Source organism: Streptopelia decaocto (assembly GCF_964273445.1).
Source record: "Streptopelia decaocto genome assembly, chromosome: 2".
NCBI classification, from domain to species: Eukaryota; Metazoa; Chordata; class Aves; order Columbiformes; family Columbidae; genus Streptopelia; species Streptopelia decaocto.
Window position 1 is genome coordinate 124,235,868 of NC_138655.1, and position 22,931 is coordinate 124,258,798.

General features: G+C 36.5%; 1 protein-coding gene across 2 annotated transcripts in view; it reads left to right on the forward strand.

Moving 5' to 3' along the window:
• Window positions 1-22,931, forward strand: part of ZNF385D (zinc finger protein 385D) — a 422,677-nt gene that overhangs the window by 357,250 nt on the left and 42,496 nt on the right. For both annotated transcript variants that reach the window (XM_082047152.1, XM_082047153.1), the window contains one exon: window positions 666-828. In XM_082047152.1, the coding sequence (XP_081903278.1) occupies window positions 666-828 (163 nt within the window). The remainder of the gene's footprint in view (window positions 1-665; window positions 829-22,931) is intronic.

Here is a 22,931-nt window from a genome sequence, read left to right on the forward strand (position 1 = left end):
ACTACCTTTTGTAGCAGGTGGACAAAAGTAATCCTTTTTTTTTTTTTTTTTAAGAAAGCCAGCTAATTGCATGTCTGCCACACATTCAGTTAAATCTTTGGTGATGATCTTTAAAAGAGAGTTTTTTATGTTTTATTTTCTTTTGTTTGGGCTTTAGCTTTGATTCGGGGGTTTTTAGTCTGTTTTTGACTGTCAGTCTTTGCTGAGAAGTTTCTGATGCCACTGTCAAAAATAATCTTTTCTTTAAAAGAAGCTTTGACAAAATCTCTAGTTGGAAATAGAAACTGGACAAGTGCAAAGCTACTGAGCAGAGAGTGCCTTCCTCCCCAATGCCTGAGATTTTTTTTTTTTCACGTGAAAGCAAAAAAAAGAAAAGTCTTGTTAAAAAAACTAATAGTAGCATGGTAGACTAAAACAACCTTATTTTGGTCTGAAGGTAATATCCTGTTATACAGTAGTATACTGTATTTATCGAATTGGGATTGTTTGAGTATTTTTTCCATTGTTTTCCAAGCATCATTCTAAATATAATTTACTGTCTGGTCACTACTTGGATAATGTGAATGGTACCCATTATTGAAAGGTAGTCTGTATTTGTACTAATACAGAGAATGACAGTTTAGAAATGAGCCTGATTGCATGGTTCATTTTGTTCTCCTTTGTAGAGCCAGGCTGCGGCCCACTACAAAGGCACTAAACATGCCAAGAAGCTCAAAGCACTGGAAGCCATGAAAAATAAGCAGAAATCTGTTACTACCAAGGACAGCGCAAAGACTACCTTCACCTCCATCACTACCAATACCATCAATACCAGCTCTGACAAAACAGGTTAAGCGACAATATTTGTTGGTTTTGTTTGTTTTGGTTTGGTTTGGTTTGTTTTTTATTGTTGAATTCCATGTCTGTTTGGTTATGTGCTTGCCTCATTGATTCATGCTCGATCCATCTTTCTGTGTGATAGTGATTTCTTTTAGCCCTTTCAATAGGCTGGTGAGAATATGATAGTCATGTAACCAATTTCTCTTAGTGAAAAGAGGCTTGTTGTTCTTTTAGGACAAAATGCAACACTCATGATTTGATTAATTTTTACATGTCAGCTGATCTAAACCTCCTAGTCTATATACAGCATCTATAAATAATAACATATGGCATATTTCTTTTAACCACAATGTAGCAAATTGAGCTACTTGTGCCTAGAAGCCTCTTACAAAAGCATTGTTAATGAAAACCTAATTTTCATAAATTTCAAACATTACATTATTTTTTTTAAATGGCTATTGCATGGTTTTGAACTGGAAAATAGCTGCATAACCTCTATTCCACACAATCAGGTAAGTGCTATTGATGCCAATTATTCTGCTTAAATGCGTCTTCAGACTGAAATAATATCCTTTAAATTATTGTGTGGGTAAAAGGTACTCCTTTGCAAATAAAATGTGAGTATTTGGTAAAGTCAACAGGGTTTGATTAAGCTTGCATTTAAAATATGTGGATATTGCACTGGAAATTTCAAAGGAGAGTTGTAAGCTTGCTGAAGGGTAGTCTAGTATCTTGCAGAGTACGACTGTTCTTGCGTATGAAGGGATAGAGTTTGCATATTTAGTGATAATCAACCTCCTTTCCCCAAATAAGCCAAAAACAGCCACAGTAAAAATGCCAAAGCTGTGAAACAAGAGATCTTTCTGCTGATGCTGAAAACTGCTCATTTGGAACCAATTCTGATGCAGTAAGTTTAGCATTGTAAATGGATATGCACTAACCAATTATAATATAACAAAAAGGTACCTTGCATACATATTTTTAGGGAGATTTATATCCTAATTATAATAGGGTTGCTTTAAAAAACAATTGTTACATTATTTTCATGTTTCTTATTAAAAAAAAAGGCAAGAGAGAGAGAAATAAAGAGCGAGCCTTCTGAACCTTCTGGGTACTTTTCTTTCTATGACGAAAGAAATGAAGCATGGGAGAATAGGAACCATGTCAGAAGTTATTTATGAAGATGTATATGTTTCTAAATATACAAATACGTTTAAAAGATTTTTTTGCTGTTACCTGTTGACATATTCAGAACAGAAGGGGAGATGTTGTATGGAGTGATTTATTGTTTGCAGAATATTATCTAGTGATTGGAAAAAATAACTGAAGAAAAAGAGATCTTTTTAAGCTTTAAAATGTGTTATTCAGAAGCTTTTATCTTCTGCTGTGAAAGTTTAAAGGATTTTCCAAGGTGCCTTAGATCCAGTCTGATTCTTTCCATCAGGCTTTGAATTAGATCCCTGACAAGATATATGAACTGTCTTGTATCCAAGGTCAGTAGTACAAATCAGTTTTTGTATTGGCATAAGTAAGAAAACATCAGGAAATCTAGTTGTGCACAAAAGCAGTGGCCTACTCAGGAGTTTCCTCAGCTTTACACATCGTTTGTGACTTCTTGGCTTGATTCCATAGAATGCATGTACATATATACTTATATGTATTCTATGCTAGAAGTACTGACCTTAACAGCATTCTAAAAGAAACATATTGATGTAAATTGACAAACAGTCCAAAATCTGACAATTTTACAAAATACTGAGAGCCATATTCAACTACTGGTGAAAGCCCTATTCAACCAATTGCATTAAAGGATAGGCAGCCAGTTCTGTCCAAATGCAAGTATAGTGCTTACAGGTCAGCATTGATATGACTGGCAGTAGAACAGCATCCTTGAGGTGAATTATCCTTTGTAGAATCAAGGAGGTATGTAAAGCAGTAGGAAAAAAAAAAAAAAAAAAAAGGCAGTTTTGGGTAGCCAAAAGGGTGAAATTTTCTGTCAAACACAACAAGTTAAAATTTTCATAAATCAGAATTCTTTTCTCTTCCTGTTATTCTGTATCTTATATTTGCTTGATCGAACCTTCTGGAAGCCAGAATAACATCAGAACTTACTGCACTATATGAGTGCACATTTGTAAGTGATCCGTGTAAAAGTGAAGTATTCTGATAGTAACATGCAGTTCTGAGGGAGTAATTGTATTCATAAATATAATTCATTCATTAGTCTTTCCTAAATCTAAATCAGTTCTGTTACTAAGCGTGCTTGTGATCATTCAGAAAAAAAGCTTTTTTCACAGTATTTTAAAGCTCTCTGATGAGGATTAATACTTCATCCCAAATACACTGAGGATAAGGTCATGTTTATATCACCTCCAATATATCATGTACAGCAGTGGTTAAATGGTGAATTACATGTCAGTCACAGCACATTGGTCAGGACTTCAGTTCAGTGGTTCCATGTACCCTTAGCAGCTCCAGTAAGCAAAATGTCATCAGGAAATCTGCAGTGCTATGCAACAAAGATTATGAAAAAGACCACACAGTATACAAACCGATTCAAGAGCTAAAGCAGTAATTTGTTACATCGTTTATTCTGGAACTATTTTGTTAGTCGTGCTGCCAGCATGTGTTATTGCAGTAAATAATGGAGACTGCAACCTACAATGTAAGAGGACTCCTTAAAAACTTTCATAAATGATTCCTGGTGGTTAAGCTATGTGTTAAGGAGAAAACATAAAATAGGGTAATTTTGCTCATTCTGTGAAAGGTGCTAATTTTTTACCCCTTTATACAAACTTTTAGATCTATTAGAAGGCTTGAACTTGAGAAATCTTTGGAGATTGACAAGATCACTCCTACAGGGCAGAGCAGATCAGCTAGGGCAGGATGCTCAGCATCTCTTTTTGTTTTCAACCTCTTACTGGACAACCCATTCTAGTGTTTGACCACCCTCAGAGTAAATAAATTTTTTTCTTGTATTTAAGTCCAATCTCCTTTATTTCAGTTTGTGCCTGTTGTGTCTTGTCCTGTCACTGGGCACCACTGTAAGGAGTGACTGGCTCTTTTTTCTCCCTGACCCCATCAGGTGTTTATATATGCTTCTGGCTTATGTTTAAAGTGGTGTCCATCAGGATCCCATGTCCTTCTCTACAAAGCTGTTAACTGGTGTAGAGAGTTATTGTTTCCCATTTGTGAGGCTTCTGCATTTCCCATCATTGAATTCCAAGGGACTCCTGTTGTCCAATTTCTCCAGCCTGTCCAGGTCTCTCTGAATGGCAACACACCTGTGTGGTGTACCAGGCACTCCTCCCAGTTGTGTGTCATCAACAAACTTGCTTAGAGTGCATGCTGTCGTTATCTGGGTCATTAATGAAGACTTTAAACAATATTAGCACTGATATAAATTCTTGGAGCACCCTACTAGTGACTGGCATCCATATGGTGCAGGTGACCACAAACTTTTGAGCCTGGCAGTTCACCCAGCATTTTTCTACTATGCTTTGTGGGTTTTTGTAAAAATGAGATGGAAGAAACTATAAGAAAAAAATAAGAATAAGCTCAAATAATTAAAATGGAAATGAATTAGACTTATCCATATCTCTAAACTCTGCTAATGCATGGCTTTAATATGTTTGCACTAGTTTCCCGTCAGGCAAGTCATGTTGAATTTATGCAGCATGCATTACTGTTATAAAATGTATTTTACATGCAAATATTTTTTTTTTTAAAAAGGTCCTTGATGGAACCTGATTGAAGTGCAAACCTCTTTCTCTTGCATTTTAAATTGTTTCTGTATGTCGTTCTGTTGAAATACGTAGCAAATTCAGAGTTTTTGTTTTCAGAGCTGTTTTATTCTTTTTGAGTGTACTTCATGCCCTGTGTCATACCGTGTTGTCTTCATGTATTGCACCTTTTCTAATAATTCCATGCTGCATTTTATCACCCTTGCAACCTTTGACTGTACTTCTGTGGGATGACTCAACAGTCTACAGATACTGGGTGTAAAAGCTGATGCAGATCTGTTGCTTCAACATCAGCTTACACTGGAGGTGAAGTTGGTCTGTAGAGTTATGGGGAGTGGCGATGATGTTGTTAGACAGTATGCAGAATGTCCTCTGCTGTTACTGAGGTGGAAAACTCAGCTTCAAATGCAATGAGTGTTATAACAGAATGAAATCTACTGAACTGCTTAGACTGTTCAGCTATATTTCTGGTTTTATTGAATATATGAAGGAGAGAAGAGCAGAGGTTATTAAACATAATACGCGTTGATAGCCTAGGTGGAATTTCTTGGACCAACTATAGATATACATATTGACACTAATTGCACTGGCTTCTCCCTAGTGTGAGAGGAAATCATGTCAATGAATTCTAGCACACACGTCATCCTAAATAGACGTCTATAAATCTGATGAATGATGAAGACCTGGGAAAAAATATAAAACTGCCTGTGGTGACAAGGTCAGGTATAAACTGCTATGCTGATATCTAAAGTTAGCTGAGATAAATTCCAAGCTCAGTGACCAAATCACCAATTCCTTCAATGTATTAATATTTTTTTTCCACAGGTTTTGTTTCTTTATAACTGAATCATTAATTGCTCTGTTAGAATTTGATGCTCAGTGTTCAAACTCTGAGTTGTGTTAGTTAATTCTGAATGATTACCTAACAAATGACACTATTTCTGTCTGTCAAGTGGAAATTTTAATATGCTTTTGAATAGCTTATAGATTTCCCACTGATGGGAAGATAGTTTCTTTATATTTTTGTTTGGTTTTTAAAAAAATGAACCTTTTTCTCATCTAATTTTTTAGGCATAGAAAGAAAATGATTGCCTAATAAAGATAGACTGATGGAGTATGTATGGTGTAGTGTTAAAATATTAACTTCGTCTTTCTCATATGATATTCAACCATAGGTGTCCTAGTGAACATGTCCTATTAGAACTTTGTGTCTCTTTCAAGTATCTAGTGAGGGACTCTGCTATAATCAGTATGTGCTGCTTTGTTTGAGATTCAAAACTTCTGGTCTAAATTGTAGGAAAAAAATTCAAACAGTGCTCAAATGAAAACTTGGTCATATGAATCTTTATAGAGAAACAACATAGAATATAGCAGTGTCATTTAAAAATATGAAGAAATATTCTTTGACTATATTAATGTGAATATGTTTGTGCATGTTCCTCTGCAATATTTGCCCTTCTCTGTTCACAATGGGTAATTAACTGTTATTTCCTCCAATATTGTGGATTAGCACACCTTGCTTGCTTGCTTTTATCACTTAGTCAAAGCCCTGTGTACATTAGCTCTGTATGTAGATATATTTGTGTAGTTCCTGGTTCAGCTCCAGAAACTGTAATGGAAAGAAACTCCCAATTGAAAATGAAAATGAGTGTCCTCTTATCTCTCCTTTCCTTTTATTTCCACTTTCATTTTATCTCCCCTACTTTCAGCTTTTGAGCTTATTTTCTTTTTTTTTTTTTTTATTATTATTATAAACATAAGTCTTGGTAATGGCTAGGCTTTAAGGTTTATGAGGGTTTCCATATATTAAGAATTATTGGATTATTTCTGGTGTTGCTTGGTAAACCTACCCCGTTTTATCATTTGCTCTTTGAGATATATCTTCAATCCTTTGTTCTTAATGGAAAACCACCCTGACTTTTCCTTTCTTAAAGAAAGCTGAGGAAGACATACTTCTGTGTTTATGGCATGCAGGTATATTTAATTAATAGTGTCACTGTCTATTTATTAGCATTTTTATAGACAGCAGATTTTTTTATAATCTGTTGAAACTAAAATAAATTCTATAATATTTCTAATAATGCTGTAGATGTCAACTGTATTTAAAATTAAAAATGCTGTTTAATACTATTCAAAATCTGCTGCTGAATGTAGAAAGAATTTACGATGTGATCCTAGTGTGCAATTTGATGGTACAGCTTAGGCTGTGGATACGTTTGCATATGGAATTATTATATTAAAGATATTTAAGCTAAGAAGATAATTCAGTGCAGTCTGTTTATATAACTTTGCTGTTTTGTTTCCATATGTTTTAATATATCATAAAGCGTGCTTTTGCTTTGGCAAGTCGTTTCTTCAGATAAAGTAGCATTGCTTAGGGCAGAGCAGAATTAACAGACTAATTTGGGGTTTAGGCTTGTGAGATCCTGGATATAAATTGATTTTGTTTACAAGTCAATGTTTTAGTACACATCAGAACAGAACAAAGACACTGAAGCTTGAATTTGTAAGGATTTTTCTTCATATTAGCTTGTTTGAGATATTTTGGGTGGAGCATTCCAAAGCTGCAGGTGTGAAATAATAAATGAGGAGTAATTGCCTGGTGACTAGCGCAATACAGATGGACTACAGAGCCAACTAGAGGACATTATGGTACACTCCCTAGTCACCCAGTTCTTAAATTCCAGCTTTTTCTTTTTAATTTTATTTGAATGAAAAATCTTTAAAATAAACTGTAGTCTGGAAATATGTTCTTATTTTCTGATTCTCTTGCCATTTGCTTGGAAATTAGAGATTACTGATTCACAGCTGTGACTTCTCTTAGTCAGCCCAAACCAGTAAAATTTAATTGCGCTACAACATCTTTCACTTTAAATCACCTATGCTTTGACTTTTCCATACTTCAGACAATCTGTAGCTTACTGCAGCACAAAATGTTATCAGCATTCCACAGACTGTTGTACCAATTTTGCATTAGAGCTTGATGGTAATTTGGAAGACAATAGCTTCTCTTTTGATCCCTTATGTAGAACTAGGGCTTTTTCTTTCTTTCAGAGTGTAGCTAAATGGCGATATAAAAATTACAGTAATTTATGTGTGCCTCAATTGATCATGAATGTGCAATAAAATCCTTCTTTGATGGCATCTATGTATGCTGAGAGCTTCGTCATATGGACACCATGTGTTTTCTGTGGACCCAGCTGCTTTTGATTGGGATTGCCTTGACAACAATTTTGTGCTTGAATAATCCTGCAGATAGAAACTGCTGTCAGTCACAACATCTGTATCAGCCTATTGAATCAGTGTGAAAGTCCAATACTGACAATGGTATTGTTCTAATGTCTGAAAAGCAATCTCTGTGGAAATATTAAATAGGGTCTTTCATAGTATCTCAGAGAAAAGTCAGCTTGGTTGCTGCATGCCCATAGTTGTAACAACTAGAAATCTTGGAAGTAATCTTCTGTTTATCAGTTATTTGTTTTCAGTTATTCATCAGTATTGCTTTAAAAACTGAATCAAGCACTTTAGTGTGTATCTGCTTAGTGACTCATTCTTTGTGGTCTGTTTTGTTGTTATGTTAGGAATGGCATTGACACTATCTTGTAGGATGAGTCTGAAGGCTCCACAGTTCTAGCCTAGGGATTTTAAAAAAGATGGTATTGTAGTCCTGGATGCTCTGTCAAGTTTTTATTGTAAAAGATTCAGAAGCCCATTACTACCATGTAATTGTTTATTTTGTCAGTTAATGAACTAATTTGGAATGGAGCAGAAACTTCTGGATTCAACATTCTCAGATAGGTGGTCAGTTTTTTTGAGTCTGTAATTTTTCAAATGAGAAAGATCTGCTTTGAGAGCAACAGCAGAGTACGTAGGTCTTCATTTAAGTGAATCAAATGCATTTAATACAATAAAATGTATTGTTCTCAGGAAATAACAATAAAGGATTTTTTTAAAAGCTGGGAGACTACACGTAAAGGTGAAGATGACTTGGGAATACATGATAAAATATCAGCTACACATGAACCACTGATAAAGTGATGTTTCAGAAAGCTTTGTGGGCATGCCTTTTTTTTTTTTTTTTTTTTTGAGGATTATGGAGGAATGTAAATTTTGTATGAACTGTATTATCTTTTTTTTTTTTTTTCCAAAGAATATAATCAGATTGAGTGGTAACTTAGGGAAGATCTAGTCAAATCATTTAAGAATGGTTTAATAGTGAAAGATCTAATGAGACAGATGCATTCAACTTCATTATTTACTTTATCAAAGAGAATGTTAACAGTATTTTGATTACAGTCTATAAAAGTTTGCGTGAAAACAGAATTCTGATAACAAAACGTTCCTAGTAGTTGGGAGGTGTGGCAATATCCAAAGAATGCAAGCGGAAAATACTTAGCTTCATTCCACAATCAGGACAAAATCTTTTTAACAATGAGAAGGGTTATAACATATACCAAATGTAATGTGGGATTCTCATAATCATCTGACCAAAGCTATTGGGGTTCACTCAGGAATTAATAATGTAAGTCCTCTGGGCAATGTTTTGTTCTATGTCAGAGAAAAGTGTGAGCATATGTATTTTTTTTTCTGGCTTCAAATATGTAATTTGTCTTCCTGACTCCTCCCAGAAAAAAAAAGTTTTGACTCCCTGGAGACTGCAAATCTTCCCCTTGTCTATTATATTTTTGAGGTATTCTGTAATGAAGTCCTTTATGTGGCAAATTTAATAGTATTTAAATTAAAACATGAGACTAATTCATTTGACTTCAGTAAAATAATGTGCATTTTCAAAGCTCAAGAAGTGAGTCTTGAAGTGTGTCCTACCTAGGTGTCAAGATTTGATTGCGGGGTGACAATAAAACCATGGCAGATGTATTGTTAGCTCCCCCTCCTCCCCCTTCCCCCTTCTGCCCCTCCCTCTCCCCCCTTCCCATTAAGGACAGGCGATTGAGAGGGAAAGAAGGGCTGAGAGAAGAAAGTTGGAAAAATTAAAAATGTTTTACTAATGCTACTAATAAAAATAGACAAAATAATACAAAATATACAAAACCAATCTTGAAAGTCCCAGCAACTGTTCCGGCAGATGTAGGGCCGGCACCCGAAGTCCTGGACTGGACTCTGCAGCCAACCAGAACTGCATTCAGTCTGTCACTAGGCCTCAGTTTGCAGGGATGACTCGCAAGGTCCTCTCCTAATGTCGGCCATAAGGAAAGGGGACGAGATCCTTGTGATCTCCTACTTTTATATGAAGTATCACGTGAATGGGATGTAATACTTAGTTGGTCAGTTTTTGGTCATCTGTTTCTCGTTGCCCCTCTCATGAGATGTACATCCATCCTTATCGGTCCAGCGACCTTCATACCATTGCTATGTCTACCAAAACATATATCTGGCTTTTCAGGAGAGTGCATTTAATAAGAAAGCTTTAGCTGACAGGCAATTTTCCTAAAAGAGAAACTTGTTTTTAACAAAACCAGGACACTAGGTCATAATATTGTATCTTTCTGTGTTTTGTATGGGACTGAACGAATGAATAACTGCTTGATTAAATAAAACTTCAGAAAATTGTAATTGCTCGTATAGATAGACAAAAGCCTTTATGGTGCAAAGCTGCCTGTACTCTGTGTCAGTGTCCTTAATTATGTCATGAAATTGTCTCCAGATAATTAAAGATGTTTTATTTCTCTGGAAGACTAATTTCTTTCTATAATTATACCTGCTTTAGTATTTTCATTTTCTGTCATAACTAGTATCTGAATTAAGTGAGAATTAAAATTCGTATTTTAATTCCCAAGCTGTATACTTTTAAGCATTCTTCTTAACTCTTTCATTTAGAATTTAGTACTCGTTCCACTTCTTTGTTCCACCTGTGGCTAGTTTGAAGCCATATAAGCATTTCAGGAGACTCAGAAGATCTCCAAATTGAATCCAGTTGATCTTCATTGATCGAAGCATGGGTAGTAGCATTACTTTTAGTAACCCTTGTTTCCAGATAAATATTACTAAGAATGCAAATTTTAAAAATCAGACTTTTTATCACACTTTTAAAACAATCTAATTTCTGTTTGCAAATAGCCATTTTCTCACATTAGAGCACTCAAATGAGCTTTTTAGTTCATTCACCTTATCACAGGAGTCCTGAGACAACTGCCATGCAGTTTTAATCGCTTCCTTTGCTACATTTTACTTTTTACTATTTCTGGTTCATTTTCTGCTCTGCTGGTTTAATAGCTGCAAGTTTCTAGCTTCGTCTTAGCAGATCCATCTGAAAGTTTCATCAACAGATTACCCACTTCAGCCGTCTAGTCAGATTCACTTACAGCAGTTGGCTTTAATAAGCCTACATTTCCCAGTAGGGAAAGATGTCTACCTTTTTTCCTGTTTTCAAGTGTAAGGAAATAGCAGTTGTCATTGATGGTGATACACAGGGAGCTTGAAATATGTGGCTGATCATGCCAAACAACCTTGTCATGCTCTTCCTGCCTGTGCTTCCTAGTTGCTAGTTCCTTGTTACACCATCAGACACAGGGTAAGGGCAGTGGTTTGGAGAAGGATTAGTGTGTTGTCTCTCTGACAGATTATGACTAGTGTGAGCTTCAGCAGCGCAGTTAGTGGGGACACTGCTAGTATGTGTGCGCACAGGAGTGACAATGCTCACAGCCCCTGGGAGCATCCTACTGTACAAAATCAATAGCATGGATGGCAATATCTGATAAAATCACAGAATCATTTTGGTTGGAGAAGACCTTCAAGATCATCGAGTCCAACCATTAACCTAATACCGTCAAGTTCACCACTAAACAATGTCCCTAAGAACTTAATCTACATGTATTTTAAACACCTGCAGGGATGGTGACTCAACCACTTCCCTGGGCAACCTGTTCCAATGCCTGACAACCCTGTCAGTTTTTTCTAGAAGTTTTCCTAATATCCAATCTAAACCTGCCCTGATGCAACTTGAGGCCATTTCCTATCATCCTGTCACTTGTTACTTGGGAGAAGAGACCGACACCCACCTCACTTACAACAAAGGATTCAGGTAGTTGTAGAGAACAATAAGGTCTCCCCTCAGCCTCCTTTTCTCCAGGATAAACAACCCCAGTTCCCTCAGCTGATCCTCATAATGTGCATCAGCTCTTTTATTTCATACTGCCAAGATTTTGGAACATTTAACCAAATAACAATTGCCTCTGTGGCAATAAGCTTATGGCTGACACTTCCCTCATGAAAATCCATACATGCTAATCCATCCACAAGTTTTTTAATTTTTTTTTTCTGGAAGCACAAGTAGCTATTATTGTTTATATGTAAATAAATTCATGCATGTTACCTGGATGGTCAGATGCTGATTTACCAAGATGAAGATGGGAACTAAAAGGGCTTTTATTTCTCCTGCTGTTTTCTCACTGTGGTTTCCCAGCCTGAGGTACACGTTGTCACAGGTCCTGGAGTTCCTGCACCAAGTATCAACAACAAGCATGGTAACCACACTACTGAGTGGAGAAGGTGAATTATGCTCTTCATGAACAGAAGAACCACATGGAAACTAATGGAGTAGACATACAATTCATGCTGACTAAACTGTTGCCCTGCCAGTTTTGAGGGGGCCAACCTCCACCTGCAAAGGGGCTGCAGGTCCTTTTCATGTTTTTAGTAGATACCTGAATGCCTTCTTGAATCAAAATCAGGGCACCCATTTAAGGCTCACTGAGTTGTTTAAAAGGCAAATAACAATCTGTCTGAGCATTTGCACTATGTAACTGTGCTTAAGTAGTGTGTTTGGGTAAATTTAAAGGAGAATTACCCAGCCTGCTACTGCAAATTTAAACCTTTAATCATCACTTTTTGGTTGAGAATTTTTCATGTGTTTCACTATACAAAAATTTGAGATTCTCTTTTATAGTTCTGTTTTTCCTACACCAGGGGATTCTTCAAGCTCTCCACTGTGATGGCTGTTCACAAATGCTGAGTTTTACTGGCCTTCCTTTTAATTATCTAATGGTTTGTCTGTCTCCAAGTCGAGGTCTCTGATTGTTTTCTATCACAACAACTGTGAAGCCTGCTTCATTACTATCCCCTACTGTCATTTTGTTTTAAGCTTTTAACAATTCCTAGCTAACTTTTAACAAAGGAAGAAAATTAATAGGATTTTGAATTAGCCCACTCCTACTAATTAGTATTAACAGTGTGGTTGTCAACACTGTAGCACTTTGTGCTACATTATTGTCAATTAGTAATAGTCTATAAGAACCATCTGCGACTGGAAATCTGTCTCATTGTTTCCTTCAGGTAATAGTCTTTTTAGTACTTTAAACAGATTTTTAAAAATGCAAAATTTCACTTTCCAGGACACTTCAAAGTAAACCCTTGAAATGAGAATACTCAGAGGAAAAACAATGATGCAAAGGAAAAAGAAATATAATCCAAGTGTTGTGGATACTAATCTGGTTCATCCAGAAAAAGTCATCATATTTTGTATTACCTTGGACCTCTTCCTATGTTATTTTTATTCAGTTTGTTACTCGCTCCTGTTTATGCAAAACAAAAAACCCAACCCACAAACAAGCAGACAAACCCAAAAACCAAACTCAAACAAACCCAAAACCTGAAACAGAAAGTCAGAAAAAATAGTTTATCTCTCTTCTGGTCTCGCACAGAGCTGTGCTACTTTAAACTTAGTGTTCTTTTCCTCAGATACTGTGGACAGTGTATCTAATCAAGATGGCTGTCATTATGGAACTCATGAGATATATTGCTGACATTTCCAGCCTTACATATTTGGGAGTACATTTATCTTCCTTTGGTAGTGTGTCATCATGCTCTGAGAAACAGATATTGTGTGCACGCTTGCTTTACAGTTGGCAGGGAGTGCTTTCCAGTGACTGAGCCCACCCTACTGAGTCTTTTAGTAACAGCTTGAAGAACATGCTTATCTTTTTCAAGGTCATTACTACATACTTGAGCAGACTATGAATCAAGAGACAAGATTTGACATGTTATCAAAGTAGCACAGTTCTGAGGTACCTTTGATATAGTTTGTTGTTGTTGTTGTTTTCTTCTTTTAAATAGATCTCTGATTATGTGAACTGGGCAAAGACGTATTTATTTTTGGTATTCATAGTTAACCTAATATATTGCTAATTGCTTCCAGTCCTGGATTGAAGAAGTCATTTATTTTATTTTATTTTATTTTATTTTATTTTATTTTATTTTATTTTATTTTATTTTATTTTATTTTATTTTATTTTATTTTATTTTATTTTATTTTATTGTTTTGGCCATCTGACTGGAATATCTGAAGCACTGAATTATAATATCTGAAGTATTCCCAAGAAAGTTCATCAATTGACCAGAAAGAGCCTTAGGAGACTTAAATATTTGATCATTTCACAGCCAGTTTAAGACGTTTCTTAATTTAATTTAACTTCAGATATATTCATCACCCAAGAGGCCATGCTTCCTGAAATTGAATTTGGTTTGAAGTTGTACAGAGTAGATATGGAAAGAAGATGCATCTCCATGGTACTGAATGGCTGACTGATGTCAGAATAATGAAACATACCCCAAATTGTTCTTTTATATATAAGCAAATGTGCTTTTGTAAAAGAGCTGTGCTTTGGCAACCTGCTGTTGGCTTCTTTTTTTTTTTCCTCAGAAGGAAATTTACCCATAGGAAATAACAGTCAAATAACATTTATTATTTGGAACATTTCTTTGACCTACCTTGGCTACAGGCTAATAAAACACCAGTCCAATCTATACAAGATTCCTCTTCCAGGTTTCTAAGGAAATGAATGATTCTGATAGAGAAGCACAGTACTTTATTAGTTCTACAGTTGTGTACAACGTCTTTTCTTGTTTTCCCACTTTAATTATGGCAAAGACTTGCCTGTTTTCCAGATTAGACATACTTATGGATGTCAGACACATAGCTTTAAAAGAAGTGCTGAAACTCATCATCATAGCATTATTTATAGACTATTTGTGAAGTTTTGTAAATGTACAGAGCGTGTACCCTAAATAAAAATCTTTAAAGACTTACAACTGAAATTTATTTCATTTAGAGCTTCAGAATGGTTAGTATGTGTTTAAGTGCATCTACAGGTTTGGATAATCATCAGTAGAATTTTGTAAAGAACCAGGGAGAGATTTAAAGAGATTTTCACCAGTGTCCATTTTATAAATGTATATTTACCATATATCACTGGTTGATATAGTGTTATAAGCAGAATAAATAGAGAAGTTCCAGGCTCAAAGAAGCAGTTATCCAATTTAAACTCAAATGAATAATGTTACTATTATATTGATTGACACTGGAATTATTAAAGAAGGAAAAAATCCCTGAAAGCTGGGACAGTTTGACATATAGAAAAATAGAAATAAAACCCAGTGGAATTGAGGGAGGAATTCCTGAAGCTCCAGCTATGTGCTAGATGCAGTGTTGCCTATTTGGTAGCTATGTTGCCCAGAACCCCAGAAGACACCAAGCAAAAAATACAAAGAGCTTCAGAGTTTAGCTGGGGTACCGTAACTGCCTGTCTGTCTGGTATTTATATTTCTCTGCTTTGCATATTGGTCTAGTCCAAATGCATCTGGGGCACTTATTTTGTGCCATACCCTCTGCAAAGCCATGAACATCTCCATTAATATCACCATAGAGGAAGTGACTCTTGCTTCCCTGGGAATGGGACCGTGCCAGCCTTCCCAGATCCCAACAGTAACAACTGCAATACAAGGAGAGCATAATTGATGTAGCACAATATAGCAAAGTGAATTATCTGTTTTAAAATGATGCTAACAAAACATGCTTGCTTTCCTATGTTCGGTCTGTACGTGTAAATTTGCTTCACACTACAAACATGCTTTTCTGTGCACTGCAAATGTATTATTCCAACAGTAGTTACACCTTCTGCATTTCAAACATTGGACTATAGGTAAATACATCTTTTGCTTGAATTAACTTCCTGTTTGCCATTGATAACAGGAACGAGAAATGCTTTCCCTGAATGTTTGTTGCAATGATGGCTTGAGGCACGGGTGTCAAACTCATTTTCACCAGGAGCCACATCAGCCTCGCAGTTGCCTTTAAAGGGCCAAGTATAATTACATTCAGCGCTTTGAAGATAACCACGAGGCTGATGTGGGCCCCAGGGAAAATGGGTTTGACACCCCTAGTCTAGACTGCCTGTTTTTTTAAGTATGAGCATGACATTTATCTGGAGAACTCTGGCTTCTCACTTAGACTATTAAAATATATCATATTAATATATTAGAAAATACTAGAAATTGAGGCAGTTGATTATAGTGTGCTTGGTGCTAAATTTTTAGCAACTCTTGGACAAGATAGACTCGTAGCTAATATTGCAAAAACACTGGCAGTACTTACTTTACAGCAACTTGTTTTTCAGTGGATTGTTCTAAGTTAATTAACATATTTATGAAGCTGAGTGACAATTATAATGTAATTGCTGATAAATGCTGGTTTGGATTATGCCCTCTGTACATTATGGTTCTCTAAATATTTTTATTATAATAACTCCTTGCCCATGGGACTTTCTGCACTATGACCATACAGACTAATGTTATTGTCTATTTATGTTGCAAAATTTGAATGTAATTTGTGGTATACCTGAATTATGTATCCTCTGAAACTTCAGGCCCTATTTTCCAGGTAAGACTTGTTACAACTGTTTAGAGCTGTACTAAAACTGACAGCCAGGTTTTTCTACTTTATGCTTGTAAAATTTCTGACTGTGATCTCAGATTACGTAAGAATAAGGAACTTTCATGAGTAAGTTATCTCCTAAGGAGGAAGACTTTGTATACTGTCACATAAAATAGAGATCACAGCTAAGGAAAGCGATTTAGAGTCATAGAATCACAGAATGGTTTGGGTTGGAAGGGACCTTCAAAGCTCATCTGGTTCAAGCCCCCTGCAATGAGTAGAAACATCTTCAACTAGATCTGGTTGCTCAGAGCTCCGTCTTTCCTGGCCTTGAATATTTCCAGGGATGGGGCATCTTCCACCTCCCTTGGCAACCTTTGCCAGTGTTTCACCACCCTCATTGTAAAAAATTTCTTCCTCACATCCAGCCTGAATCTCCCCTCTTCTAGTTTAAAACCACTACCTCTTGTCCTGTCATAACACACCATTCTAAAAAGTCTGTCCCCATCCTTATATAAGCCCCCTCTAAGTATTGAAAGGCCACAATAAGGTCTCCCTGGAGCCTTCTCTTCCCCAGGCTGAACCCCAACTCTGTCAGCCTGTCCTCATAGGAGAGTTGTTCCATCCCTCTGATCATTTCCATGGCCTCCTCAGGCCCCTCTCCAACAGGTCCATGTCTTTCCTGTACTGAGGGCTTCCAATCTCAACGCAGGACTCCAAGTGGGGTCTCACCAGAGTGGAGTATAGGGGCAGAATCACCTCCCTTGACCTGCTGGCCACACTCCTTTTGATGTAGCCCAAGATATGATTTGCCTTCTGGACTTCAAGTGCACATTGCTGGCTCATGTCAAATCTTTCAGTCACCAGTACCCCCAAGTCCTTCTCTGCAGGGCTACTCTTGATCTCTTCATCTCCCAGCCTGTACTGATACTAGGGATTGCCCCAACCTGGGTGCAGGATCTTGTACTTGGCTTTGTTGAGCCTCATGAGGTTTACATGGACCCACGTCTCAAGCTTGTCCAGGTCCCTCTGGATGACATCCTGTCCCTCATACATGTCAGCTGCACCCCTCACCTTGGTGTCATCCACAAATTTGCTGGGGGTTCACTTGATCCCAATGTCTATGTCATTGTCTATGTCATTTACTTGCACTTAAAACATCCCTCCCTAAACCAAAAAAAATCTGTGTGTCTTAAAATTTCTGAAAGGAATGAATCTATTCAGTTTTTCATGTGGTCTAGCAAGCCATCTGACTGATGTATAGTTATCAAAACTTACATTAGTGAAGGGCTGGAAGAAGAGAGGAAAGGGTAAGTTCAAATGAAAAAGAAAATCTTTGTGTTTAAGTAACAGCAATTATCAGAGGTTCTGCTTGTTTTAATATTGTCTGAGCACATTATAAAGCATTTGTCATAGCTAGTGCATTCCTGTCAAATCAAAAAATATTAGAATACTTTTATAATGAATATTAATATAAAAGAGACAGCTTTAGTGAAGTAAATTACAGAGGCATGTAAATGTAGTATTAACTGCTACAGCAAAGTAGTCTTCCACTGTAAATCAATTTCTTCCTGTAATGTTAATAAAAAATTAGGCCACTTGGTAGTCATCTGCAAGCTGCTGAGAATTGATATGAGTTTTCAAGTACTTTGCTCATGTGTCTAGCTCTAAATTAAAAGTCATATTCATGAAAATGAGTTTACAGTCTGTGCACTCATCTTATCAACTAAGCGTTAGTTTCTGCACAGTTCTCAAGTTCTTGTTCACACATCAGGACACCTATTTTCCATTCAACCATCTATGTCAATTTAGGCAAGTTAAGGAGTAAGTACAAGAATTATCCCTCCACATCAGAAATAAAATGCATTAGTTCAGATTTTGGCTGTCTGTTTTGACACAGTTTTTGAAAAAGCCGGTGGCCTTTGTTTTTTGTTTATTTGTGCAGGGTTTTTGTGTTGGTTTTGGGGTTTTGTTGTTGGTTTTGTTTGTTTTTATTCAAGGTTTTTTGCTTTTTGCCACACATTATAAAATAATGTGTCTGGATTTGTTTTAGGAGTTTTGCATTTATCTCAATTTTTATGTGTGTTGTTTTGGATTAGGAAGTGAAAGTAGGACTTTGGCATGTTAAGGATTATGTGCATGAAATTAGGCTTTGTAGTTCTACCAATATATTGGTTTGTGGGTTTTTTTTGTTTTTTATTTGTTTTGTTTTTTCATTGTTGTTTGGTTGGTTTTGGCTTTGTTCATTGTTGTTTTGATGCTATTTGTTTGTTCTTTTGCAGAGAGATTGCAATTGTTGTGTGTGGTTATTATTTGGAACTTCTTGCCCTAATGCCAAAAACTGATTCAGAATCTTAATAAGTACATGATCACTACAAAGACTGTTTCAAGTAATTGTATTGAAGTTAAAATATAATTTCTTATTTGTTGTGTTTTAAGTTGAAAAACAAAGGTATTTTTCTTATTTACTTCTGATAGGTGATCAGATTCACATTCTTGGAGTTTCGAATCCAATTGCCACGTTATTGTTGTTGTTGTCATCATTATTGTGCTTTGATGGGTAATGATTCATCTTCTATAATAAAAAGAAAAGTTGGAAAATCTCTATATAAGATATAGATGTTGTTAATTATTTTGAAATGGTGGTGATAATTTGGTTCTCTATAGTACTGTGTCTGAGAAGCACTGAATAGAAACAAATCTGTAAACTGTTTTCCAAATGAGCAAGTATGAAGCAAAGGTACTATAGAATTTGATAATATAATGAATTTTTCTCTATTGCTGAGTCCTGGACTTTTGAAGTGTGGAATTTAACCAGCTAAGTTGGAGCTTAACCATTTTTTAAAGTTGTTGTTCATCTTTATCTACATTTCCGAGACATCTCATTTTTTAGCATTGAGGTTTGAAACGTTGGCATACCCTGAATCACCCTTTCTCTTTCCATTTCACAGAATTAAGCAATTAAAGATTTGTCAGACCTCTTATAATTAACATTGAAATATGCTTTTATATTGCATCAGATATTTAGCTTACATAATGATCAATGTCTAACAGTCAAATAGCCTGCTTGGAAATAAGTTAACAACTGCTTAACGCTGTGCAACTATTTCAATTTATCTGCGTATTTTTATCCTAATTAACATTTTTAATTCTCTCACTTTCAAGATTACCTTGGTCCATGTGCCACTGCCATTCACACGTGAATATGTATTTGAAAACTGAACAAATCTGGAAAATAGAGTCTTTTACAACAATCTGTTTGCATCTTTCAGTCCTTCATCAACAGATAGATCTTCAAGATAATCAGGGGCATGCAGAGGAATTTTTTTAAGGAAACAGGTATAAGTGAAGAACCTATAAGCATGGTTTACATTTTACATACAGAAAGTCATGCTCTATATGCAAACAGCTATGTCTGAAGAGAATAATTTATCAAAACAATATGTTAATTTCATAATATCTATATTAAGTAAGCTGAAAACAATCAGAAAAAAAATCTTTTTTCCTGTAAAAATTCTTACTTATTTCAGTGAATTCAGGATTTGAAGTTTTTTACTGTGTTTTCTTCAGATTTTCAGATTTTTCAATTTTAAGAGGAAGTTAATGGAAGAATGAGAATTCAGTCTTTGACATATGTAGTTATGGTTGATGGAAATGCTGCTTTTGAATATTTTTCAAAAGCTTTATAGAATACAATGCAAAGGAAGGCGAATAGATATGTCAAGATTTTGAAAGTCTAGATGTTTGTCTGCTCTTTTTCTTATTGCTCTGAGGAATGCCAAGGCAAAAGTTGAGAAAAAGTAGCTTGGAATTTCCTAGGTAAGATTCCACTCTCTCAACTTTTAATTATCTAACACTATTTAAGAGCAAACTCTTATTAACAGTAAATCCATGAGTTTCACTAGCCATGTAGGAAAGCATTGTCACATCTTTTGGATGTTTTTAGACTACACTATATTTCACGCACCATATTTGTTCTGCAAAGCAAATAATTTCTGTTAAACTGCTCTTTGCCCAGAATGTCATCTAGTACTCAGTGAATTTTTACTGAAAGTGAGCTTACTAGTCCTTTAAATGAAAAAAAAAAAATAAATGATAGTGCTGTTTGTGTCTGAATAGAGTTCATAGTTGGAGAGAGACATGTACTTAGAAGCTTCCTAAATAGTGACTATATAAATTGGCTTTTATGGCTGGAGGTGAGAGTAGGAGTGAAGGGCAAACAGTAGTCAAGTGAAAGTGGTTTATGTCCTGGTCAGTTAAGGTCGACCTAAGTTGAAGCTTTGCTCCTTTCAATCCATGTAGCAATTCATTTTACAGGGGGAGAGCATAGTGACAGAGGACAAGGAAAAGGCTGAGGTGCTTAATACCTTCTTTGCCTCAGTCTTTAATAGTAAGACCATTTTTGCTCCAGGTACCTAGCCCCCGAGCTGCAAGACAGGGATGGGAAGCAGAATGAAACCCAAATAATCCAAGGGGAAATGGTTAGCAACCTGCTCCACCACTTAGACACGCACAAGTCTATGGGTCCACATGGGATCCACCCAAGGGTGCTGAGGGAGCTGGCAGAGGTGATCACCAAGCCACTTTCAATTATTTATCAGCAGTCCTGGCTAACTGGGAGGTCCCAGTTGACTTAAAGTTGGCAAATGTGATGCCCATCTACAAGAAAGGCCAGAAAGAAGATCTGGGGAATTACAGGCCTATTAGTCTGACCTCAGTGCTGGGGGAGGTCATGGAACAGATTATCTTGAGTGCCACCACTTAGCACATATAGGACAACCAGGCGATCAGGCCCAGTCAGCATGGGTTTATGAAAGGCAAGTCCTGCTTGATCGATGGGTTCTCCTTCAATGACAAGGTGCCCTGCTTAGCAGATGAGGGAAAGGCTATGGATATTTGTCTACCTTGACTTTAGTAAAGCCTTTGACACTGTTTCCCACAGCGTTTTCCTGGAGAAACTGGCTGCTCAGGATTTGGATGGGCATACTGTTCACTAAGTAAAGAACTGTCTGGATGGCCGTGCCCATGGAGTTGTTGTGAATGGAGTCAAATCCAGTTGGCGGCCTGTCAAAAGTGGTGTTCCCCAGTACTCAGTATTGAGGCCAGTTCTGTTTAATCTCTTTATTAATGATCTGGATGAGGAGATTGAGTGCACTCTCACTCAGTTTGCAGACAACATCAAACTGGATAGGAGTGTTGATCTGCTGGAGGGTACAATGGCCATACAGAGGGATCTGGAGTGGCTGGATCAATGGGCTGAGGCCAATTGTATGAGGTTCAAAAAGGCCAAGTACCGGGTCCTGCACTTGGGTCACAACAACCCCAGGCAGTGCTACAGGCTTGGGAAAGAGTGGCTGGAAAGCTGCCCAGCAGAAAAGGACCTGAATATGTTCGTTGACAGTTGTGGCTTTTGTTTTATTTTGGTTTTTAATTTCAGTGAACATTGGTGAGATTGAAATACTCTTCTGTCTGTTAGTTTAAATCAACCCTACACTATTACTGTGTCTTTAGAACCATGTTACTTTAGGCTGAGGTACAAATGAGGATGAAATTTGAGCTTCTGTCTTCATAATTCCTGCCTCTTTCTTATTCCTGAAATACGTAATTCATTTCACATGTCTACACCCTCTACCTGTTGCTAGCTTTTGTGAATGAGAACACACTGATTAGAAGTGCCAGTCAAGACACCAGGTTCTGGCTCTGTTGTGCCTCATGGTCCACAGCTGCTATTGGCCATGTCCAACTTGCTGTGTAGTACACATTACTGTAAGATGCTTTCTAAACATGTTTTATTAACCCAGGGTGTGCTAATGTTTGCCCTAAGTGAACCTCCAGACAAGGTAGTCCTTAGCTAAGCTCTGTTTCCTTCAGACTAGAGATAGTAAAAGGAATATGATGGGCACATTTTCATTTGCACTCTCGGTGCTTCACAGAGGCCAATTTAAAGCATCTGTTTCCCTCCCAAGCTAGTTGTATACATATGCAACATTTTCATCTATTATCTTTAGTTTGATACAAGAAGCACAGGGAGTTCTCAGCTGAGCCAAAATCAACAGTTTTTCTTGCAGACTCTGTAGAAGAGTAATCTTTGAATAGCTGCAGGGACTTTCAGACTCTTAATCTTATTCATACTGTTCCTGTTTATCATTTGGTGGCTTAAAATGTTAAAAGTGGAAAGACGTAATTGTTTTCGTATTTGGTAAGAATTCTGAGGAAAGTGCTCAAGGCTCAGTTGTTTATCATTTTTGTTATACATCTTTTTATGGGAAAGAAGATCACAGAAGAATGAGATATAAACATGTAGGCAGAATGTACGGTTTTGTTTTAAATCTCTGAATCTTGTGTGTGTGTCTTTGAATGTGGACATTTACAAGTGGAGGTGGATGTTTTCTGAGAACTTGTATTAAGTTAATTGTCTTACTGAAAAGTTATCTGTGCATTAGTTGGACTTACTCATATCCAATTGAAATTATTATGGCTGCTTTCACTCCTCACTGCATAATTTTGTTGTTTACAGGAAAAATGAGGTTACTTTAATAACTTGTTCAACAATAGAAAGTCATTTCTTACTGTGAAATGTATAAATAATGACTCGTGGACCTCCTCTTCTTTTTCCCCCTCCTCCACCTTTTTTCTCTTTGAGTGGTTCCATGGGAACAATGATTGCTTTAACACCTCCGTATTAAAGACACTCCCTTCAGTTT